Genomic DNA, 22410 nt, shown 5'->3' on the forward strand with positions numbered 1-22410 from the left:
AATTGTAGTTAACCCAAAGACACATGGATTACAGGCCCCCAAATACTAGCGTTTTCTATACTTCTCCAGAATTTTTTCTGGGGAAGATATGAAGCAGGCTCTAGATATCATTAACATGTATGGTCTCCTTGACATGAAGTGACTTTCACAGTATGAATATTTTTTCTATTGCTCTTGGGTGAAACAATAAGGAAAAAATTGTATGCATTTGACAATCGGTGTTTTGTTTTTTAAATTTCCAGTATTTTCTCTAAAAAAAAAAAAAAAGTATATTTATTCATACCAAGCTTGGATATAAACAGAAATTTCTGTTGAATCTTTAGAAGAGTTTTATTCACAGATGGAGGAAATGAAACTTCATTTGACATTCCTTTTTGAAACAGTTGGCGTGGAGTCCACTAATTTACATCTAAACCACAAGCAGTGCTTCTAAACTGTGAACTCTCTCACACACAAAATATCAGTGGACAATAAGGTTATAATCTTTTAATAAAAACTTTGGTATCAATAACATTCTGTCCCATAAAAATAAGACACACACAGGGGCTCACCACCGGTTTGTCCAGACTTTCAAAATATGATGCAGGTCCCATCAATTCATGCCTAATCAATTAATTCAATTCAGAGTGTGGGGACAAAAGAAAAAGACAGTGCTGCATACATAACCAAAAGAAGTCATCATAGTATTGATTTGTCTCTTCACATATTTTTTTTTTTTTTTTTTTTTTTTAATGGTCACAACTTTTGGTTTATGCTTTGTATGTTCTGTTTCAGAGTTAACGTTGAAATCTGAGTGGCTGATGTTCTTAATTTAATATAATTACTACATTTTCAGCTCTTTCAAACACCCTAAAAGAAAAACAAAAGGGCATTTGCAAAAAAGTAGACATGCAGACCACAGACTGCATAGATTAATCTTATATACAGTCTGTGGTCTAGTTTAAGAAAATCTAAAAATCTAGCACACAGCAGGTGACGGTTTATCGTTATTATCTGTTATTACAAAATAAAGAATGTACTTTGAGTGGAAAACCTTAGAATTAATCCAGCAGTTCAGGGTTAACAAGATCAAAATGAAAGACCCCAAGTATGTTACAAACCATTTGCCCCCCCCTTCCAATCTACTGCAAATCACCCTTTAGCTGGGTTGTGTCCAAATCTCAGGGAAAGGATGCACAGCAGCCACAATACCCCTGGGAAATATAGGACAGTTCCTGAGGGAGCACCCCTGCCCCCAAAAAAGGGAAAAAAATAAAATAAAAAAAACAAACAAACAAAGAAATTCTATGCCAACAACCCTTCAAAGCTCATCTTTAAGCTTTCCTTCTTCTTCATCCGTTTCTGAAAGCGCCTCGTCTGTGTCTTCTTTCGTTTCTTCTTCTTCCTCCTCCTCCTCTTCATCTTCAGCAGCTTCAGTGTCCTGCTCTTTGTTCTTCTCCTCCTCCTCTTTTCGTTTCAGGTCATCTTGCTCCTGTTTCATTTTTCTCTCTGGCTCCTGTAAGGAATCACAACAACAACAAAAAACCAAGTCTTTTAATCACAGCAGTAGTTCATAGGGGCAGACTTTGTGCTTTGCATGAACAACAAGTTATGAGTTAAAAAGAATAAGGCCAGACCTTTGTCACACCCCATGTCTCCTTTCCAATCTCTTCTGCCTCTTTCACGTCATCTGTGATCAGGAAGTTGTCAAAGATTGTACCAGATTTCACCTGAGGAGGGAGGGGGAAAAAACAAAACAAAACCAAAACTGTTAGACTGTAACTCAACTGCCGCTACCACATACCTTAAAAGATGAACTGTGTCTCACCTGCCAAAGATCAAGACCCAAAACACCAATGTTGTCAAACTTGTAGATGTTCGAGTCTGGGCTGTATTCAGGATTGTCAATTTCAGGATGCACCCAGGCTCCTTTGTAGTTGGGGTTATCAATCTGTTTGGGCTTCCATTCTCCCTGAAATACAGGAAGTTAAAAAGGGTTATCAGTAATGCAATTTAAAAGCATTTTAAGTATTTTATATATTAATATTAAAGTATTTTGGTGATCAATTTCTAGCCTACTTTGTACTCTGGGTTGGGAATCATGGGTGGCTCCCACTCTCCGTCCATATCCTCATCCCAGTCTTCAGGCTTTTTAGCATCAGGATCTGGAATATTTTCGGGCTTGTCCCAGTCCTAGAGAAAAACACAAAATACTGAGGTTAAAATAAACAACTCTTTGCGCAGAGCAAAGTAAGAGGTGGTAGAATGAGTGTACTGAGTTTACTCACCTCAGGCTTTGTGTCACTAGGGTCATCAATCTTGGCACGGTCATCCCAATCCTCTGGCTTCTTGGCTTCAGGGTCCTTAATTTTCTTAGGAGGCAGAAGGTCCCAATCATCCTCCAGACTGCCAGATTCCACCTTCTCATTATCGATTTTTACTTCATAGGTTTGATCTGGATTCAGGATTAGTGTGTACAGGTGGGTCAGCTCATCATCCTAGAAAGAAAAAGCAAAAAAAAAAAAAGAAAAAAAAAGCAGGGTTTAGACTAAAGCCTTTGGTGCAGAAGCAGGTTTCCATTTAAAAATAAGGACTTCAAAACACAAGAATTACCTTGCATTTAATCTCTTTCTTGATGAGATGATTCTTGCCTTTGTAATTAAAAATTACATGAACTTTCTTGGTGCTGTAGCCACAAATGTCAGGGCCTAGGGGAAAGGAATAAAATTATTACACATATCAAATCCAGTGACAGCTGGAAGCACTGTAAAATCACACAGGTCATTATTACTTACCAAACATAATGTAGTAAGAGGATTCTCCATGCATTTCAGTCTGCTCCAAGTCCGCAGGAAAGACTTTCACGTAGCCACCACCACAGTCGATTTTCTGTTCATGCTTGACTGTAAACTGGATGACCAAAGGCTTACCCTCATTGCTGAAAGAATCAAAACGGGCAGAGGCCGCATAGAAACGTGCATCCTGGCTTGTCTGCAGACCTGAAAATGAAAGTATCAAACCAAAACTAAATATATTTTGTTCAGCTTTAAACAAACATAAAGAAGTAGGAACCATAATGGAAATCAGACATGAGGGCACTTTGTAGGGGCTATTCGAGACATTACTACTGCTTATTATGATCAAATGACTCATTTTCACTTCTATAATAGAAATAAATATTTTTTAAAAAAACAGGAACACATTAAATGTCAAGTGCCTTGCTGTCATTTGGACAACAGTAAATGCTATTTTGATCAAAAGAAAACTTTGTAATGAAGATTTACATTAGAAAGTCCGAACATGTACCTTTGTCTTTCTCTGCATCGCCATAGAAGTCGCCAGCCGTGAGTTTCCACTCTCCGTAGTCTGACTTGTGCTTGGAGTTCACCCAGCGACTTCTCCATTCATCTGTTCAGAAAACAACCAGTAAGTTTGCTGAGGATTAACAGTCCCGCGCCAATAGAGCATGGTACGTCATGAAAATCGGCTCACAATTTCCCAGTAATTGTAGATGCGACGACAAATTGTCAATGTCGAAATTTAATTTCACTAACTGCAACTTGGACGACGATTATTAACTGATATTGATATTACGTCTGCTCCCTTCGACCTTAATGCATGTTGCCAATTATCAATGCACTTTCGGTTATTTAACGGAAAAGGTTGTATTTTTGAGAGGACTCACAGTCTAGAGAACATTTTTTGTGACACAACGATGTCTGAAAGTCAAGCTAACAGGCAGTGAAGTGCTAACCTTGCAAAGTTATAAAAATTCTCTGCACAACTTACCACCATCCAGAAACTCTTCCCGAAAGTAAATCTTCGCATGTACACAGTACACTGCTAATATTACTGCAATTACTCCTAAGACTTGCATTTTCCCCATTTTAAGCTCAACTTTCAGCAGCTCTGCAGGAGCGTCGCCGGGCAGGACAGCAAAAAGACTGTGCAGGAGGAAGAGAGGGGAATATTTTAGAGTTGCTCCAGCGAACAGATGTCTACCCGCTATTGGACAAACAGACGGTGTGGCTGAACCAATCACAGTAGACCACGAAACATATGTCCTGTCCGTAGCCTGGTCCAAGATCAGTTGTTGTTTGAGTTATGTCGGTCGTGTCGGTGCGGGAACCACCCTGTAGAGGGTGGTAATAACAAATAAAGAGTATAAAGTAATGACTGTCCTGTGAACGTTTATTTATCTGACGTGTTTCAAGAGGACGGTCAGCAATACGACTACAAGAAGTTCCCCCAAACTATGAAAAACGCTTTGTGTTTTACGTTTACTGTGAATATTAACATTTATAACGTGTGGTAACGGTTGGGCTCGTGACACCTCGTTTCAACTGTTGCGTTAACAGCAGGTATCAGTAACGGCTCATAACGACTGCAGGACTTGGAAGTGACTTCCACGATTGTAAAACGGGAAACAAAATACTATTTTTTACTTAAAACGAAACTGGCACAAACATGTGCCCAACAGAAAGCTACCATTTATCGAATGACCACGTTTTGGTAAGGGCAGAAAATATATATATCAAAGGTTAGAATTATATAAGTAAGATATGACCTCGATAACAAGTCTCCAACTTGTAATAAATAATCCAGTTAGCTCGTTCAGATGGCGGTAAAGCTAAAAGACTAAAGAAAGAAGAACTTTTTATTAATTATATTATCCTCAGTGCCACTTTGATTGAAAAACAGTTCTGTTTTACTGATACAATTTTAATTAATACTTTGCTCAGCCCTAGACCATCACACTACCACCACCAAGTGTGCGTGATTTTCCTTTAATGGTGCTACATTAGTTTTATGTCAGATGTAATGAGACACAAACCTTCAGAAAAAATATGTACTATCTATTTTACAAGAGTCTTGTGGCTCTTCAGGAGTTTTTTTTCTGTTTGTTTCGTTTGTTTTTTTTGTTTGGTAAATGTGAGACAAGCCTTTGTGTTCTTGTGGTCAGCAGTGGTTTTTTCATTGAAACTTTTTGTTCAGTGTCTTTGTTATTATTGACCCTGACCCTACCTGAAGCAAGTGAGGTCTTGAACTAATTTGCTGTGCCCGCCACTCCTTGAAAGGTTCCCCACTGTTCTAAGTTTTCTCCATTTGTGGATAATGAATCTCACTAAAGGGAAGAAGAAAAACAAAACAAAACAAAAACCTTAAAAATGGCTTTGTAACCCTTTTCACCCTTATCCCAACCCTTATTTTATCCTATTCTGTTGTGTTTTTCTTAACTTATACTGCTCTTAAACTTAAACGTACTCTCTGCTGTGAACAAAAAAAGTTTCCCACGTGTGGGACTAAAAGTGCTTTATCTTATCTCATCTTATCTTATCTTTGTCAGACAGAATCTTTTCAAGTGGTTTTTGATTCAAATGGTCTGACAGTAAGCAGGCCTGGGAGGGACTAGTGAAATTGACCTAAGCTTTCCACAAAATGAAGTTTGGATAGCTTTTTTTATTAATAAATTATACAATAATTTAAAAACTGCTTTGTATATTTACACGGGTTATCTTTGTCTAATATTAAAATTCTTTGATGGCCTGAAACATGAAAATGTGACAAATATGCAAAAAAAAAGAGGAAGAGGCAAATACTTTTTCACTGTGTTCTACTTTGGAGTTAGTTAGTTATTCATTTTCATAACATTTCATTTTTTTTTCTCCTCCAGGCAGAATAAGTCAAAGAGTCACTGAGTTTTTCAAACATCAAGGAGGCGAGTACTCCTGCCAAACAATACGATGGAAGAAGTTAGCCAAAATACAAACGAGGCTGGATGTCAGGTAAATTGATAATGGCTTTAATGAAACCTTACTGACGTCAACCACTTTTGTTGTCGGAGCAGTTATAATTACTACAATTAACATCTATTGTATTTCTCAGGCCAAATATAAGGAGGCAAGAGAAGAGCGAAAAAAGCTCCTCACCCCTGCACACAAGTATATCATTGACATCTTGGCTGAGAGACTGGCCCTATCGCCAACAGATGTAGAGGAGTTTATTTTAGATTCGTCTTCTGTGAGTTTTTCCCATATACTTTGACAAACTATGTTCAAAATTCTATCCGGGTATACTTTTATTGCACTGGCAGTGGATTTAGGATGATTGTTATACTGAAAAAAGAAGCCACTGTCAATAACTTTTCTGATGGTATTGCATGGCAGCAATCAGAGATTACTTTTCTGTGTTTATAATTCCATCAATTTTGATCCCGACACCACTGGCTGTATCCCCAAATAATACCAAAGCCTGCACCGTGTTTTACAGGATGTGGACACTCACCGTTGTACCGCTCTCCTGATTGCCTTAGATACTAACAACAGTTTTAATCCTTTCATATTTATCATTCACCACTCTGTAAAATCTATTGCCACTGATTTTCAGAGCAGTTTTTGTGTAATTTTGCATACCTCAGCCTTTTCTTCCCTGTTTTCCTTTCATTAAGAATAGCTTCTTGACAGCCATCCTTCTACTGATCCCATTTCTGTTGAGGCTTCAGTGAAAAATAGATTAACTGAAGGACCAAGTTTTCAGTTAATAGTTCACTGAGAATCAAATAGGTGGTGCAAAAAAATATTTTATCCTTGTCAAACCTTGTCCAAAAATTATGTGTTTTTGGACAGGCTGATAATAACAAAACGTACAATTTTAAATCGGTTCTTTAAGTCGTCTAAGTCGTCTATTATTTGTTAATAATAGACTGGTTAACTGGTTCATCCACTGAGTTAAGTCTTTTACCCTTTAGTGATTCATTCATTCATTCATTCATTCATTCAGAAAAGCTTCGAAAAGACTTTCAGAAAGTCTGGAGAACTACTGCTCAAAGCAACCTTAAAAAAATACATGAACATTTGGCTCCTTGGAAGCAAAATATCAAAAGCAAAAAATATCATAATCAGAAGTGTATATTTTGGCTGCTGCAAGTACAACTGGAACAAGCAAAAGTCAAAACATCTCATACATTTCACGTTATATTGTCTATGTTGATATGGCAATTATGGTTTAAACACATCTGATATTATACAGTTACACATTTTTCAGTTCACAATTTTTTGTCTTTCTTTTTCTTTCTTTATCATGAATAGCTGGCTGCTTTTGATCATTTTTTTGCCAAAGGAGGTTGCAAAACCATTTCCTTTGTGTATCAAGAGTCTGCAGCGCCAGGACCAGGTTGGAATAAATCTCGACTCCAGTATTTGACTGTCACATGTTATCCTGCTTATTTTTTTTATTTCATACTAAGTAATACTGACCACTAATTTAAAACAAACTAGGATTACAGTATTTAACTTTTTTGATTTTCAAGGCCAGTTATAATTGGAGTTTTTACCAAGTTCACGTGATAATTAATGATTTTATCCCTGTGCTGGTGAAATATCCCAGTTTTAGCAGAAAAAATTAAGATCTGTTTTATGTGTCATTTTCATTTTTTAATTTTCTTCCAAAATTATTTCTATTTTATTGCAGAGTGTGGTCGCTCATATCCTGGTGCTGCAAAAGGAGAAAAAACACTGAGGCTGTTTATGCCCGATTTGTCCCAAATATCCCTGACAGGTATTTGCTGCTACTTTATACGGACAAGAGAGGACATAGCTGTGAATTCTGAAAATGTACATGAGGTAAGAGGGTACTGAATTTGTATGGTGGTTTGTTTCTATAACTATTATATAATTAAAATATCCATATACAGTATCTCACAAAAGTGAGTACACTCCTCACATTTTTGTAAATATTTTATTGTATCTTTTCATGGGACAACATTAAAGATATGACGCTTTGATACAATGTAAAGTACTCGGTGTACCACTTGTATAAGAGTATACATTTGCTGTCACCTCAAAATAACTCAACATACAACCATTAATGTCTAAACCGCTGGCAACTAAAGTGAGTACACCCCTTGGTGAAAATGTCCAAATTGTGCCCAAAGTGTCAATATTTTGTGCGGCCATCATTATTTTCCAACACTGCTTTAACTCTGTTGGGAATGGAGATCACTAGAGCTTCACAGGGTGCCACTGAAATCCTCTTCCACCCCTCCATGATGACATCATGGAGATGGGTGGATGTTATCATGTTAGAATACTGTCCTGTGGCTCAGTTTCTGAAGGGAGGGGATCATGTTCTGCTTCAGTATGTCGCAGTACATGCTGGCATTCATGGTTCCTTCAATTAGCTGTAGCTCCTCCGTGCAAGCAGCACTCATGCAGCTCCAAACAGTGACATCCCACCACCATGCTTGACTGTAGGCAAGACACACTTGTGTTTGTACTCCTCACCTGGTTGCCGCCACACATCCTTGACACCATGTGAACAAAATAAGTTGGTCTTGGTCTCATCAGATCACAATTACTGACTAATTGTCCTTAGTCTGCTTGTTTTCAGCAAACTGTTTGTGGGCTTTCTTGTTGTAGTACCAGAGTCAGTCTTAGGTTTGGGTTGCTTTTAATCTTCTTTACTTTGCTAGTTTTCTTTATTGTCTGTTATATTGTCTGTTTTATTCACGTTTCAATATTTACCGATTTATTTGATCTTTTTTTTCATTCATTCATTTATTTTACTGTTAATTAATTTTCTTTGTCTGTTTAATGTATGGTTTTTAACTTGTATTACTGTTTTTTACTGGGAAGCACTTTGGTCAACCGTGTTGTTTTTAAAGTGCTTTATCAATAAAGTTGGAATGAACACCAAATTCAACACACCTTCCGATTTGCACCTGAGACCTTGTAACACTAACAAGTTACATGACACTAGGAAGGGAAAATGGCAAATTGGGCACAATTTGGACATTTTCACTTAGGGGTGTATTCACTTTTGTTGCCAGAGGTTTAGACAATAATGACTGTGTGTTGATTTAAAGGGGACAGGAAATTTACACTGTTGTACAAGCTGTACACTGACTACTTTACGTTGTATCAAAGTGTCATATCTCCAATGCTGTCCCCTGAAAAGATATAACAAAATATTTTTTAAAAATGTGAGCAGTGTGCTCACTTTTGTGAGATACTGTCTAATAATATTATGATTTCTGTTTTTATTTAGATTTTACACATTGTCCAAACCATTTTAGAATCGGAATGGTAAAAAAAAAAACTAATATTTTTTTTATATACATTTAAACAAAATGCACAATTTTTGCCATATAAAATTGTTATAAAATCATATCTAACAACCTAACAACCATATATATAATATAGATATATGATTTTATAACCATTCCAGTTCTAAAAAGGTTGGGACAGTGTGTAAAATGTAAATTAAACAGAAATCATAATCTCATTAGTTTCATAAGCCCATACTTTATTCACAATAGAACATATAAAACATATCAAATAAAAGTCCCACTTACTTCCAAGCGCATGTCAGAATTTTCTTTATATGCTGAAAGAAAATGGTTTATCTGTGAAAAAAAATCCCATTTAAACACACAATAAAGTGTTTTAAATTCAGAGGACAATAGTATGGTAAAGTTTTCATTGGACATACAGATATGATTTAGGATCTGGGTTGGAAATTATTTTTCAAAAGCTAATTGTGCATTTTATATGTCTTTGTGTTCACTGCTCAGAAAAATAAAGGGATCACTTTTACAAAACATTATAATTCCAAGTCGATCACACCTCTGTGAAATCAAACTGTCCACTTAGGAAGCAACATTTACTGACAATCAATTTCACATGCTGTTGTAGAAATGGAATAGACAACAGGTGGAAATTATAGGCAATTAGCAAGACATCCCCAATAAAGGAGGGGTTCTGCAGGTGATGACCACAGACCCAACAGCAGGACTTTGGGGGGGGGCGTACAGCCTTCCATGTGCTCGCCTGACTGCCATTAGGTAACGAGATGAGAAACTCAGACCCCTTGTGAGACCATATGCCGGTTTCTCCTAATGCAAGACAATGCTAGACCTCATGTGGATGTCAGAAGTTCCTGCAAGATGAAGGCACTGATGCTATGGACTGGCCCGCCCGTTCCCCAGACCTGAATCCAATTGAGCACATCTGGGACATCATGTCTCGCTCCATCTACCACAGAATGTCCAGGAGTTGGCGGATGCTTTAGTCCAGGTCTAGGAAGAGCTTCCTGAGGAGACCATCCGCCAGCTCATCAGGAGCATGCACAGGCGTTGTAAGGAGATCATACACGCACGTGGAGGCCACACACTACTGAGCCTCATTTTGACTTGTTTTAAGGACATTACATCAAAGTTGGATCCGCCTGTTGTGTGTTTTTCCACTTTAATGTTGAGCGTGATCCAGACCTCCATGGGTTGTGAAATTTGATTTCCATTGATAATTTTTGTGTGATTTTTGAGCACATTCAACTACTAAAAAACAAATTATTTAACAAGAATATTTCATTCATTCAGATCTGGGATGTCTTATTTTTTTGTTCCTTTTATTTTTTGAGCAGTTTATGTAAGATAAGATAAGGCTTTATTGATCCCATGGCGGGGAAATTCTTGCGTCCACATAATAATTCTTGTGTTCACATAATAAACATCACATAATAAACTTGTCACTTTTCAGCATTCCCTGTATTAGTTTAGGAAAAAGCTAATATGGTCTAACCCTCCTTCCATAACATATTTTTAAATCTTGAGGTCACGTTTGACATCCAACCATTTCACTAACATTATAAAACAATCTGACGTCCACACCTATTTACAATGTAACTGTACAGCTGTTAGAAAATAAATCTGTTTAAAATACTTTGATTTATATCCCAGATGTTTTGGCTTTGGTTTTTATGACGTTATGGGTGACTTGTCTCCATACTTTGTAGGAGATCTTTTTTTCAGTAGTTGATGCCAGAGACGGCCTCCTGAAAGGAATAAGGAACACTTACAACTTTCTACTGCCTGCTCTCGATGCACCACAAAACTGGGGCACTATAGAGTCCAGACATGGAGTAAAATGTAAAGAGAACTTAATGTACACAATAAAACGCTGTCTTGACTCCTTAGAAGGTAAAAAAAAATTGTTTCTTCAGAACAACATACTGTAGCTAAATGGCTGGTTTCAATAATTTAATAATTTTGTACTTTGTTATGTTTGTCCTGCAGAAATCCATATAAGCAACAAGTACATTGTTCATCTGACTACATTCACACATATTGACTTCTCTAAACTGGCCAGCCTAAATGATATGAAAACTGCAGCTGCCAACTGTGAGATGGTCCATCAACTGGAAAAAAATCTTTTGCAGTGGTGCAAGGAAATTGAGCAGGTTTGTTAAATCATTAAAACGCACAAGTGAAGTGCAGCCTATGAACCAGTGGCTTCAAGGAATACAGTTTACTGGCCAGAGATGATGACTTTATAAATGAATGGTATATATTTTGTTAGTATGAGAGAAAGGAAATGAAAGAAGAGACTGAAAAGGAAAAAAGGAAAAGAAAAACTTGCTGTAGAGTACTGACTGAATTAATGTAACCTTTTCGCTGTACATCAGGTCCTCATAGAGAGTGATCAGCTGAGAAAAGGAGCTGATTCAGAAGGGCCACTGAGTGACTTAGAGCACTGGAAAGGAATGTCTATAAGGTTCAACTCTATCATCACTCACATCAAAAGCCAAAAGTGCAAGACGGTGGTAATGGTGCTCCATATTAGCAGATCCAAAACTGTAAAGGTACTCATTCTCAGTGTCAGTCACACTATTATAGTATTTATTTTTATGTCCACTGTTTAATGTAAGATAATACTTGGCAGTATAATGTATGTACTGGTATACTGTAACAACATTATTTGTTGCACAATATAATTTTTTTAATTACCACACCTCTGATATACTTATTTCTAATCTTGTTCACGTGTGTCCAAAAATGCAAAGTCAGTCGCTCACTTCAAACATATGCTCAATGAATAAAACTCTTTCAATAAAAACCTGTGTTCTAAAATTAGCAAAGGTAAACATTTTATTGTAGGTTGGTGTCAGACAGCTCCTCCACACATAACAATGAAACAACAATGAACAGTGAAAGTGAGGCAAACACTAATAGGTGTTTTTCCTCACTAAAAAATAATTTGTGCTACACAGTTTTTAGTATTTTAGTATTTAGTTATTATTCTGTTTTTATGATGCCATTAGGCCCACTTATACAATAATAACTTTGGTATAACAATAACAATATCGAAATCTAAAAAAAAAAAAACCTTCAGACATATTGCATCTATAACACTGTGTATATAGATGCAATATGAAAAACTGAATCTATTTGATATATATAATAAAAATTACATGCAAATTATATAATAGTAAGATTATTCCTGAATGATCAGTAATTACTGTTCTATGATGTATCATGGATCCATAAATGTGATTTGTGTATTTTTAATAATATTTTGCATCGTGACCATATAATTCAAGGGATATTGCCTCTATTTTATGTACAAAAAAATGTGTTAAAAATTTAACAATAATAATAATTATAATAAAATCAGAAATTGAAATTACTCTTTCAAACATTTAACAATAAACAAACATTTACAATAAATAACATATATTATTACCTTCATCACTGTCATAAACATGTACCTCTGTAGATGTGGCGGAAGCTGGATACTAGGATAACAAGGTGTGCCAATGAGGCAAAAGACAATGTGAAATTCCTGAACACACTGGAGAAAGTTCTTCAACCTCTCTACATCAGTGACCCGGTATGTACAGTCAACAATTCCTTTCCATTAAGAACTTGCAATTGTTAGAAGTTTTAGTATTAAATAAAGTTTTACCTCTGAGCCAAACCGTGTTTTTGTTGATGAACTGATGTTAAAGCATAAGCCAAGTATGAAAGCACCTATATCGCATACACAGCTATTTAAAGATATGTATATAAATTGTAAAGCATTCAGGCTGTAAACCAACAGTGTTGGGGGGGAAAGTATGGTCTTTTTTACCAAATGTAGGCAATAAGAAACAAAAGCTATTGCTATGCACTGAATACAGGAGGTCTTTGACAGGTTTTAAAATAGTCTTTTATTTGCCCCAGACTACATCACAATAAAATGATCAAAAATTGCCTATTTACACTTAGAAACAACGCTAGTATTCAATTCATAGTCCATGTACTATTCATTAGTGACCATCTTACATACTGTTTTTTTTTTTTAAATAAATATGGATAATAGCCTGTTAATAGTTTAATTTTTGTACAGTAAAGTTGTTCATTACAAACTTAAGAAATACAAATTATATCAGAGCAAACAATATATTATAAATAATGTGACTATACTTGGTGTCATTTCAGGTTACCATGATGAAAAATGTGCAAAATGTCATCAGTACTATTCACATGATTTTCAGAGTTTCACTGTACTACAACACGAGTGAAACTATATCTTCACTATTCATCAAAGTAAGTTTACTTTGTTGGGTTTTTTCATTTCATTCAAAGAACAAACATTTAAGATCCAATTCCCTTTGTACAACATGTGATACTGAAAACTCTTCTAGGTCACAAATCAGATGGTTACAATGTGCAGATCGTACATTACTGACAATGGCAAACGTCTCATATGGGACCAAGATGCTGATAACATCATCACAAAAGTGCAGGTGACTGTTACACTGTGATTAGTACACATCAGTGTTATTAGATGTCTTAGAGGCATGACTGCAGCAGTACACAGTTTCTGCTGTTGTTAATCTTTTGTCTTTTGCAGCACTGTACCTCCTTGTACCAGGAATATAAGTCTTGTTTCCAGAAAACAAAGATGGAAACAATGGCTGCACCTGGAAAGGTTTCAGAGATGGAAATTTTTTTGAAGTTTTCCAACTTCTGCAAGCAGCTTGAAAAGGTACGGTCTATTTTAATTCCTAAAATATGTATGTCAGTCTTGTCATAATGCTTTGCCATATAACAGTAAGCATTATTTTTTCTAGATCACACAAATAATCACAGTGTTCAAGACATTTGAATCACTTAACAAGTCCAACATTGAGGGCATTGAGATTCTAGCCAGACAGTTCAACACTATAGCCATGAATCTGAAAAGAAAGCAGTATGATATGTTGGCTCCAAGGAGTGCTGAGTTTGAAGCAGATTTTGTCAAGTTTACAGAGCAAATCTGTTACATTGAGGTATGTATAGTTGTGTACTCATTATGCCTAAAACATGTAGCTGCTGTTTTCCTGTGCATTGTTTAAAAGAGGAAGCATCATATGTATATATTACATATACACAAAACCACTAATCACAGACATCACTCATTAAGACATGGCCACAACTGAAACATGATAAAGTACTAATGAAGGTTACATTTGTTACCTTTTCTACAGAACCAGCTGCAGAATTTTATGAATTCATGCTTCTCACATGTGAAGACATCTGAGCGTGCCATTCACCTGATACAGCGGTAAGTGTCTATATATGATATTTTAAGCAATGTAATATATCACTGGAAATATTATATTAGAAATATAATATTAAATACTGTAATGATTTGTTATTACTTTGTTTTTTTTAAATTTGTAGTTTCCAGAGGCTAAACATTCCCTGCATTAACGCACACGTTCCCCATCTTTTGAGTCATATTCTTCAGCGTTATGTCTCAGAAGTAGAGCTTGTGAGAAAGGTACCTATTTTATTGTTATTTGCTAATGCCATTTAAAATAAAATATAAATTCACAGATTTTGTTTTACAAACTTCCTTTGCAGCACTATGGCAACCACAAAGAGAACCCTCCACTTGCTAGGGACATGCCTCCTGTGGCTGGACGAATATGTTGGGCCAGGCACCTCTTCAAAAAAATAGAGGAACCCATGTTACACATAAAAGTAAGACTAGATTTCTGTCAGCAAAAATTTTAAAGCTACTAGCACTGAAAGATTTTAATGTTGCCTCACTCTGTCATCCTAAACAGGAAAACTCGGACATCCTGCTCAGTCCTCAGGGACGAAATGCAGTCAAAATGTACAATCAGACTGCAGCTTCGTTAGTAAAGTTTGAGTGTATTTACCACCAAGCATGGCTCGAGGAAGTATCGCAGATGAATCATGGTTGGCTTAAATTAAATATGCTGATAACCTTGATGGCACACCGTATCTGATTCTGTTAGTATGACTTTACTCTCTGTGTTATTCACAACAGTCTTAAATGTCGCACTGCTGGTTCGTCACCCAAAGACAGAAAAGCTTGTTATCAACTTTGATCCTAAAGTAACTGAGGTCATACGGGAGGCAAAGTGTTTGGTGAAGATGGATCTCCTGGTTCCAAAGCAAGCCTTACATCTTCTCAACATCGAAACAAAACTCAGTGCTGATCACCATCGATTACAGGCAAGTAATAACTAGTTTTTTTACAAAATGATTATTTAACTTAATATAAAATAACTTTATATTATAGCACGGTGGCACGGTGGTTAGCACTGTTTCTGCACAGCAAGAAGGTCCTGAGTTCAATTCCACCATAAGGCCGGGGTCTTTCTGTGTGGAGTTTGCATGTTCTCCCCGTGTTTGCGTGGGTTCCCTCCGGGTACTCCGGCTTCCTGCCACCATCCAAAGACATGCAGTTTGTGGGGATAGGTTAATTGATTAATCCAAATTGCCCGTGGGAGTGAATGTGAGCGCGAATGGTTGTCTGTCTCTGTGTGTTAACCCTGAGAGACTGGCAACCTGTCCAGGGTGTACCCAGCCTCTCGTCCTATAGCTGGGATAGGCTCCAGCGCACCCCGTGACCCTGAAAAGGTTAAGCGGAAGCGAGTGGTTGGATAAAACAACTTGTTGTCCTTTTTTATAGACAATTTTGGAAGATTATGAGTCCACTTGTGAGAAAATACCTGAAGACTTTTCCAGCTGGATGGCTTCAAAAATCAAAAATGTAAGTACATTACAGTAGATGGTGCATTTTGTGGAAGAAATGTCTCACCTGTTAAACATTGTTAGTTAATGGCAGTGTGAATATGTTTTCCACTGTTCAGGGCTCTAGACTAACTTTTTGCCACGGTTTCACTGGTGCACCTAACTTTTTTCTTAGGTCCACCCAGAATTTTTCAACCGCATCGCTTAACACCGCAGTTTTCAGTTCACTTTTTTTTTAAATTGCTGTCCATACAGACAGTATTGACTTTTGTAAATAATTAGCTAACAATCTTATCAACACAAAGTTCTTTATTTGAGCACAGTTCTACAAGAAAGATAAGTTACTTAAAAAGTGCTGGTGCTTAAAGTGCTTCACTGAACTGAAATTTAAACTTAAAACATCTCAAGATATATTAAATAAAAAGAAAATATAAATTAACATCTGAACATCTGAACAGCTGAACAGCTTGATATCTTATGGACTATTGTATGGACTTTTGCAGTCACAGACCCTTGAGATGGCCAACTCCTGTAATTTGGCCTTTTTCCCCCCTTTTTCTTTCCGCACTCATGACAGTAAATGCAGTGCATCATGTTGTCAGATTTACTGTATCTTAGCCAGGGAAACTGGTCAAGCCACTCTCTTTGAAACGTATACACTTTCCCCCTTTTACTTTCAGTGGGCTCTGGCTCGGAGTCGATTGTATGTGGCTCATTGTCTGATGCCGTCTCATGACCAGTGTTAGACATTACCCATTACCTGAGAGGTTGATGGCTCTATGTCAGAGCACTGGCTATGAATTTCAGACAGATCAGGCCTCAACTTAACGAAAAAGTTATCAATTGTTCTTTACATCTTTTCTCATTACCCACAACTCAATCCACTTCTATCAGGCCTAGGCTACTCACCTCTCTCTATCAGCCTGCACTTTCAAATGTACATACACGTAGGCCTACAGGAATATCTGGACCACGGCCAATCAGAGAGGTCCCTTCCTTGACTATCCCCGATTGGTTACGCCCACGATATGGGCAGGATGTGTGTCTCTTGTTGACCACACGGAGGCTTTCAGAGTTACGAAGATTTCTTTTTTACTCGAGCGACTGGTCGTACTAGTGAGACCTAGGCTTTCTTTAGTCGCACCATTGAGAAATTAGGTCTCAACCAAATTGTTCGCACTCTAGAGCCCTGTTGTTGCCATGCTTTTTAAAAAAATATTATTTATGGCTGTTGCATCATAATAAGCTTTAATGTCTTTGGTAACTCGCTAGGTTGAATCTGCTCTTCAACGTGGGGCAGTGCTGTTCACCTGGTCATCCTTACTCCTGGACGAGTTCTTCCAAAGAGTTGACACGGCTTTGTATGAGCTCCAGCATCTTGTGAATAAGGTCTGTTTCTGTGTCATTAATTAAAATTTTCCTTATTGTGCATTTATAATAAGCAAGAACCACATTTCCTTCTTTTTCAGGTGCTAAATATTAACAAGTTACACATTGATGATGTCCTTAAAGACATCTCAGAGACGGTGCTGATTGAGCTCTCAGATGATCCAACTTCAGTTCAGCATCTGATTGACCATAATAAGGTATGGCCACTCGTACCAAATCAAAACACGAATTTTAGATGTTTATCAACCGAAATCAATTTAATTAAATTCTTTACAATAATTTAACGATTATTCTGCTAAAGTCTTCTTCTCATTTTTAATTTGCCTTTACAAATAAGTTGTGCCTTATTCACCAAATACATATCTCAACCTCTTTTTAGAATCTTTGTAAAAAGTGGGCGAAGACATTGAATTACAAATGTAGTCATGCCAAAACAGCAATCGAAGAGCTGGATACTGTTTTAAGTGCTGTTTATGAACCAAAAGGCTACAAGACTGTTGAGGAACCTGTGTCAGGTGATGTCAAGGCAGAGTTTTAAGTGTTGAATACAAGTGAACAGTATATTGTATTGAATACAAGAATACAGTATTTAAACGTATTTTTTGTATTTCACACTTTCAACACTGTAGTCGGGAGGACCATGACCTTCGCAGGAGAGAGACACACGATTGCTCATGAGGATGAGAGAGGGACTGCAGAAAGTTCAATGAAAGACAAAAATACTAAATTCGAAAAGGTATATTTGTCTAACAACTGTAAAACACTTCTGCTATGTGCAGTTGACCGACTGATTTGCATACAAATCTTAATTTCAGGAGTTTAAGAAGCTTTATGAATCCTTCACTGCAAGGGTACTTGATGCAGTTCTCAAAACAACAAAGTTATCTCTGAACACCTTGAAAAAGAGGATTAGTTGTGCTATGTAAGTATATTTGTGTTAGTTGGTATGTGCTCAGTGCAGTATCATAAGTCAAAGAGAAAGAACTCTTTCATATTTTCATCAATATACTACAGAAGTTACAAGAAATCCAAGCCTCAACCTGTGATAGTTCCGCTAATAAAATCTGAAGTCCACCTGGATGTACCCAACGTGGTGAGTTTCTACTTTTCTTTCAGTACATGTTCAAAGTGCAGTATTTGCATTGTAGGACAGAGAGATCTGGAATTCTTTGCAAGTTTTGTTGAACAGAAAATCTAGTTTTGATATCTGATATTTGTCATTATCAGGTAATGATTCCCACTTTAGATGAAATCCAGCAGGCCATAAATCAACTAACTGACTCTGTGTTGGAAGTTAGCAAGAGCATTGCCTGGCAGTGGGAGTACACTTCTAATGAAAGGAAGAAAACAGGTAACTCACCATCAGTATGCACATACAGGAGCAAACACACTTGATGCACAAGTTCCAAGAATGACAGCTCCTAAATTAAAGACATTCTTTATTATGATTGAAGATTGTAAATATTAAGCTTATTGTGGGGACTGTGTAAGACATGAAGGTAGTACCTTTCAGAGGTGCCTCTAACTTGCATTCTATCTGAAGGCCACTAGATGGTGATAGTTGTGGTTGCAAATGGACTTCTGGTCCAGTAGAAGTCTGTTTCCCTTTAAATACTTTCCTGCTGAATTTATGGGCTCACTCACCCATAAAATACCATTTACAAAAGTAAATGTTAAACTTTGAATGAAACTGTCAGCTGCTAGCTGTTAGCACAATCGTTGGTTGTACTTTTGACTGTTTATTTGTGTTTCTGCAGAAAAAGATCATTTATTTAACTTTGTTGTGGAACACAAGGACATCAAAAAACTCGTGGGCATTCTGAAAACAGCAATCAACTCTCAGAAGGGACGAGCAGCCAGTGTTCTGAAACAGTTCAATACTTTCAGAGCGATCTGGGAAGAGGACAAAAACGCTAAAGTCAAAGTTAGTTGTCTTTGATTTTCTTTCACCATGACATGTTCCTTGTTGTTTTCATATAGTTATATCATTATCATATCCCTTCTCTTAATTTCTACAAAGGAATTCATGGCAAGCAACCCATCCTTGATCCACATTACATCTGAAATCCAACACTATGACTCAGTTGAGCAAGAAATTCAAGCTATCAAGCCTGTTATTGCTTTTGAATCTGTTCAGTTAACAACAGGTAATTTTTATTTGTGAGGACCAGGATTGAATTCTATTCTGCTACCACTGGATAATTGGATATTTAGTGTGTTTTATTACACATGTCACATGTAGGCGGTTATTAGTTTGAGAACTGGAGGACTAATGCTAAGTTCCTTTATATACAGGTTCACTGAAAAAGGCCCTAACAGATGAGACAAAAGCCTGGAAGAAACTAATTTGCAAATACCTGAAGGAGAGGTACAAGAAGAAAATGACTGACACACACACACATTTGAACAACTACCTTATCCAGCTATCACATCCTGTGGCTAATCTGGAAGATGTACGCTGTACTATGGGGGCCCTGTCTACGCTTCGAGAAGCTGAAATACAGACTGACATGACACTGATTTCCATTGAGGTATCAGTTGCTTAAGTGTATTGTGTAACTGCAGATATTTCAAAGGACTGGCAATAGCACTACACAATAAACAAAGTGATATGAACTGCTGCAGAGTACCAGTAACAACATTAAATAAAGCCCAGAAATTTTTAGTGAAAGACATTTTGAGGATGTAATTTTAACTGTATCTAACTATCTACTGTTACTACTGTTAGTTATAAATGAGAGGCCTGTGTGTTCAGAATGAGCTAAATGTTGAACATTTAAATATAAGAATGTATTTACAGGAAGCATATGACATTTTGACAAAATATGAAGCAGAAGAGACCAAAAGAGAAGTAGAAGAAGTGTACAGTCTGAGAGACTCATTCACAATGCTCCAGTCTAAAGCTGTAAGTATTATCATGACATTAATGCATATTTTGTTTGATGACTTTTTTTAAAAAATAAATGTGATCTTGTGTGTTGTAAATGTGATAAGCTGTGATCTTGATTTTATTTTTGATATTGACTTGCGCAGAGATCGGTGCAATATGAGCTTGTTCGTATGCAACCCAAGTTGAAACGAGACCTTCTCGAGAGCGTGGCTATCTTCCAAAAAGATGTTGACACTTATATGGAACAGTTTGATTCTGTGAGTAATCTTAAAAACTGTGTGCAGGTGGTTTTCAATAAATCAGTGTATTCATATTAACCTATTCTTCATTTTATGTCTCGTTTTTCAGGAAGGCCCCTTGGTTGAAGGATTAGCTCCACAAGAAGCCAGCCGCATGCTTCAGATCTATCAGGTGACGTTGTTAAATCGTTTAACAGTTTCAATTCTTTCAGTGTGTGAAAATCTATAATCATTCACATAAGTTAGAGGTAAATGATTACTAGATAAGAGAGAGCTGATAGGGCAAGAAAACATAACATAACAAACAGTCTTGCGAGATTTAATTGTATGTTTTGTTTGCAGGCTAGATTTGAAGAGCTTTGGAAAAACTTCACCACATATACTTCTGGACAGCAGCTTCTTGGCTTACCAGTTACAGAATACAACTGTCTACACAAGAAAAAGTACATCAGCAAAAAAATCAAACCTTGTTCTGTGCTAGAATAACTTTTGCATCTCTATTAATACTATGCTAAGTGTTAACATCTATCACATTATAAAATATATTCAAACATTATGCTTCCTAATGCTTCCTTTAGAAAAGAGCTTGATCTGCTTCAAAAACTCTATGGCCTGTATGATGCAGTGATGAACAAGATTAGTGGGTACTATAAGATACTGTGGATACAAGTGGATATTGAAAAGATCAATGGCGAACTTCTGGATTTTCAGAACAGGTTGAGTATATCTGTTATTATAACTTACAGACCTAAAAATTTGTTGTGTAGTGAATGTTTTTTTAAGAGTATTCATTTTAACAAAAGTTTATTATCCAATTTCTATAGGTGTCGGAAGCTACCCAAAGCACTAAAGGACTGGCAAGCCTTTCTTGATCTAAAAAAGACCATTGATGATTTTAATGATTCGTGTCCTCTTCTTGAAATGATGGCAAACAAGTCTATGAAACGGAGACACTGGGACCGTATTGCACAAGTGACTGGACACCATTTTGAGGTGGAGTCCAGTACGTTTATACTTGAGAACATCATGGAGGCGCCTTTGTTGACGTACAAGGACGACATTGAGGTGTGCTGGCGGATTTGACATTTATAATCTACTTCAATTTCAAGCTTATAGATTTGATTTGCTCATGTGTATGCACCATCCCAAGTTTGGCTTTTTGTATTTGTAGGACATTTGCATATCAGCTGTAAAGGAGAAGGATATTGAGGCCAAATTATCACAAGTAAAAGAGCTGTGGTCTGCTCAGACCCTGAGCTTGATGACATTTAAGAATAGAGGAGAACTGATGCTGAAAGGAGCAGAAACATCTGAGATTCTCACCAACTTGGAGGACAGTTTGATGGTGCTAGGTTCACTGCTGAGCAACAGGTAGAACAGAATAAACCCCGGCTTACAATTTTGTAACAGATTTTATAAACTTGATTTCCAAGAAACATTGATACTTTGGAGTAATAAAAGGGCAAGACTGCAAGACCTACCTAACTGTAACAAATCATTCAGCCCAGAAAAATTAGAAGTGACAAAGATTAGTTTGGGTGTAATCATTCAAGATGTGAAATATCCACACATATTCCCATTTCTGCAATGTCTTAAAGAACTTAACAAGCTTTGTCTGCTTTGTACAGGTACAGTACCTTCCACAAAGCAGAGATTCAAGATTGGGTCTTCAAGCTTTCAACATCATCTGAGGTCATTGAACAGTGGGTTATAGTGCAAAACTTGTGGGTCTATTTGGAGGCTGTGTTTGTTGGGGGCGACATTGCCAAAGATCTGCCACAGGTACAGTTCATTAATTCTGCCCTGTGTCCTGAAAATAACAATTTTGAAAGCATCCTTAAGTAAATGCTAACATAAAAATGTTTCCGTTTGCAGGAAGCAAATCGATTTCAGAATATTGACAAGTCTTGGACTGAAATCATGCGGCGAGCACAAAAGGTCCCAAATGCTGTGGAGTGCTGTGTAGGTGATCCCTCTCTGAGAGAAAAGCTTCCGGATCTTCAGAAACAACTAGAGCTCTGTCAGAAATCTCTTGCAGGGTAATTTTTTTGGCACCATCCTTGTTTTAGTTTGCATCTTTCTGTTGGTTGCAACAGTTTAAGAGT

The 22410-nt window shown here is 36.9% G+C and overlaps 2 protein-coding genes across 2 annotated transcripts in view; one reads left to right on the top strand and one right to left on the bottom strand.

Moving 5' to 3' along the window:
• Positions 1 to 305: 305 nt before the first annotated feature.
• calr3b (calreticulin 3b) lies at positions 306 to 3937 on the bottom strand. The gene is made up of 9 exons (XM_085139887.1): positions 3769 to 3937; positions 3286 to 3387; positions 2775 to 2978; positions 2593 to 2687; positions 2268 to 2477; positions 2059 to 2172; positions 1808 to 1951; positions 1617 to 1709; positions 306 to 1495 (listed from the first exon to the last, which is right to left on the bottom strand). Exons 1-9 carry the CDS (start codon positions 3863 to 3865, stop codon positions 1301 to 1303), a joined length of 1254 nt encoding a protein of 417 aa, XP_084996013.1. The 5' UTR covers positions 3866 to 3937; the 3' UTR covers positions 306 to 1300.
• A 223-nt stretch (positions 3938 to 4160) lies between these two features.
• The window catches only part of LOC146497463 (dynein axonemal heavy chain 8-like), a 36673-nt gene continuing 18423 nt past the window's right edge, over positions 4161 to 22410 (top strand). Inside the window, exons 1-38 of the mRNA XM_085139884.1 lie at positions 4161 to 4491; positions 5654 to 5765; positions 5866 to 6000; positions 7068 to 7152; positions 7450 to 7601; positions 10771 to 10954; positions 11051 to 11214; positions 11440 to 11616; positions 12531 to 12644; positions 13235 to 13342; positions 13441 to 13542; positions 13650 to 13784; positions 13870 to 14067; positions 14266 to 14342; positions 14462 to 14561; positions 14645 to 14764; positions 14851 to 14986; positions 15078 to 15265; positions 15726 to 15806; positions 17060 to 17176; positions 17257 to 17373; positions 17556 to 17691; positions 17806 to 17912; positions 17992 to 18098; positions 18191 to 18269; positions 18404 to 18527; positions 18934 to 19100; positions 19197 to 19323; positions 19472 to 19707; positions 19977 to 20081; positions 20210 to 20323; positions 20415 to 20477; positions 20648 to 20748; positions 20884 to 21021; positions 21130 to 21370; positions 21477 to 21676; positions 21934 to 22087; positions 22181 to 22344. Of these exons, the coding sequence (XP_084996010.1) occupies positions 5724 to 5765; positions 5866 to 6000; positions 7068 to 7152; positions 7450 to 7601; positions 10771 to 10954; positions 11051 to 11214; positions 11440 to 11616; positions 12531 to 12644; positions 13235 to 13342; positions 13441 to 13542; positions 13650 to 13784; positions 13870 to 14067; positions 14266 to 14342; positions 14462 to 14561; positions 14645 to 14764; positions 14851 to 14986; positions 15078 to 15265; positions 15726 to 15806; positions 17060 to 17176; positions 17257 to 17373; positions 17556 to 17691; positions 17806 to 17912; positions 17992 to 18098; positions 18191 to 18269; positions 18404 to 18527; positions 18934 to 19100; positions 19197 to 19323; positions 19472 to 19707; positions 19977 to 20081; positions 20210 to 20323; positions 20415 to 20477; positions 20648 to 20748; positions 20884 to 21021; positions 21130 to 21370; positions 21477 to 21676; positions 21934 to 22087; positions 22181 to 22344 (4895 nt within the window). The 5' untranslated portion in view covers positions 4161 to 4491; positions 5654 to 5723. The remainder of the gene's footprint in view (positions 4492 to 5653; positions 5766 to 5865; positions 6001 to 7067; positions 7153 to 7449; positions 7602 to 10770; positions 10955 to 11050; positions 11215 to 11439; positions 11617 to 12530; positions 12645 to 13234; positions 13343 to 13440; positions 13543 to 13649; positions 13785 to 13869; positions 14068 to 14265; positions 14343 to 14461; positions 14562 to 14644; positions 14765 to 14850; positions 14987 to 15077; positions 15266 to 15725; positions 15807 to 17059; positions 17177 to 17256; positions 17374 to 17555; positions 17692 to 17805; positions 17913 to 17991; positions 18099 to 18190; positions 18270 to 18403; positions 18528 to 18933; positions 19101 to 19196; positions 19324 to 19471; positions 19708 to 19976; positions 20082 to 20209; positions 20324 to 20414; positions 20478 to 20647; positions 20749 to 20883; positions 21022 to 21129; positions 21371 to 21476; positions 21677 to 21933; positions 22088 to 22180; positions 22345 to 22410) is intronic.

The sequence above is a fragment of the Neolamprologus multifasciatus genome, chromosome 18, assembly GCF_963576455.1.
Source record: "Neolamprologus multifasciatus chromosome 18, fNeoMul1.2, whole genome shotgun sequence".
Classification (NCBI taxonomy): Eukaryota; Metazoa; Chordata; class Actinopteri; order Cichliformes; family Cichlidae; genus Neolamprologus; species Neolamprologus multifasciatus.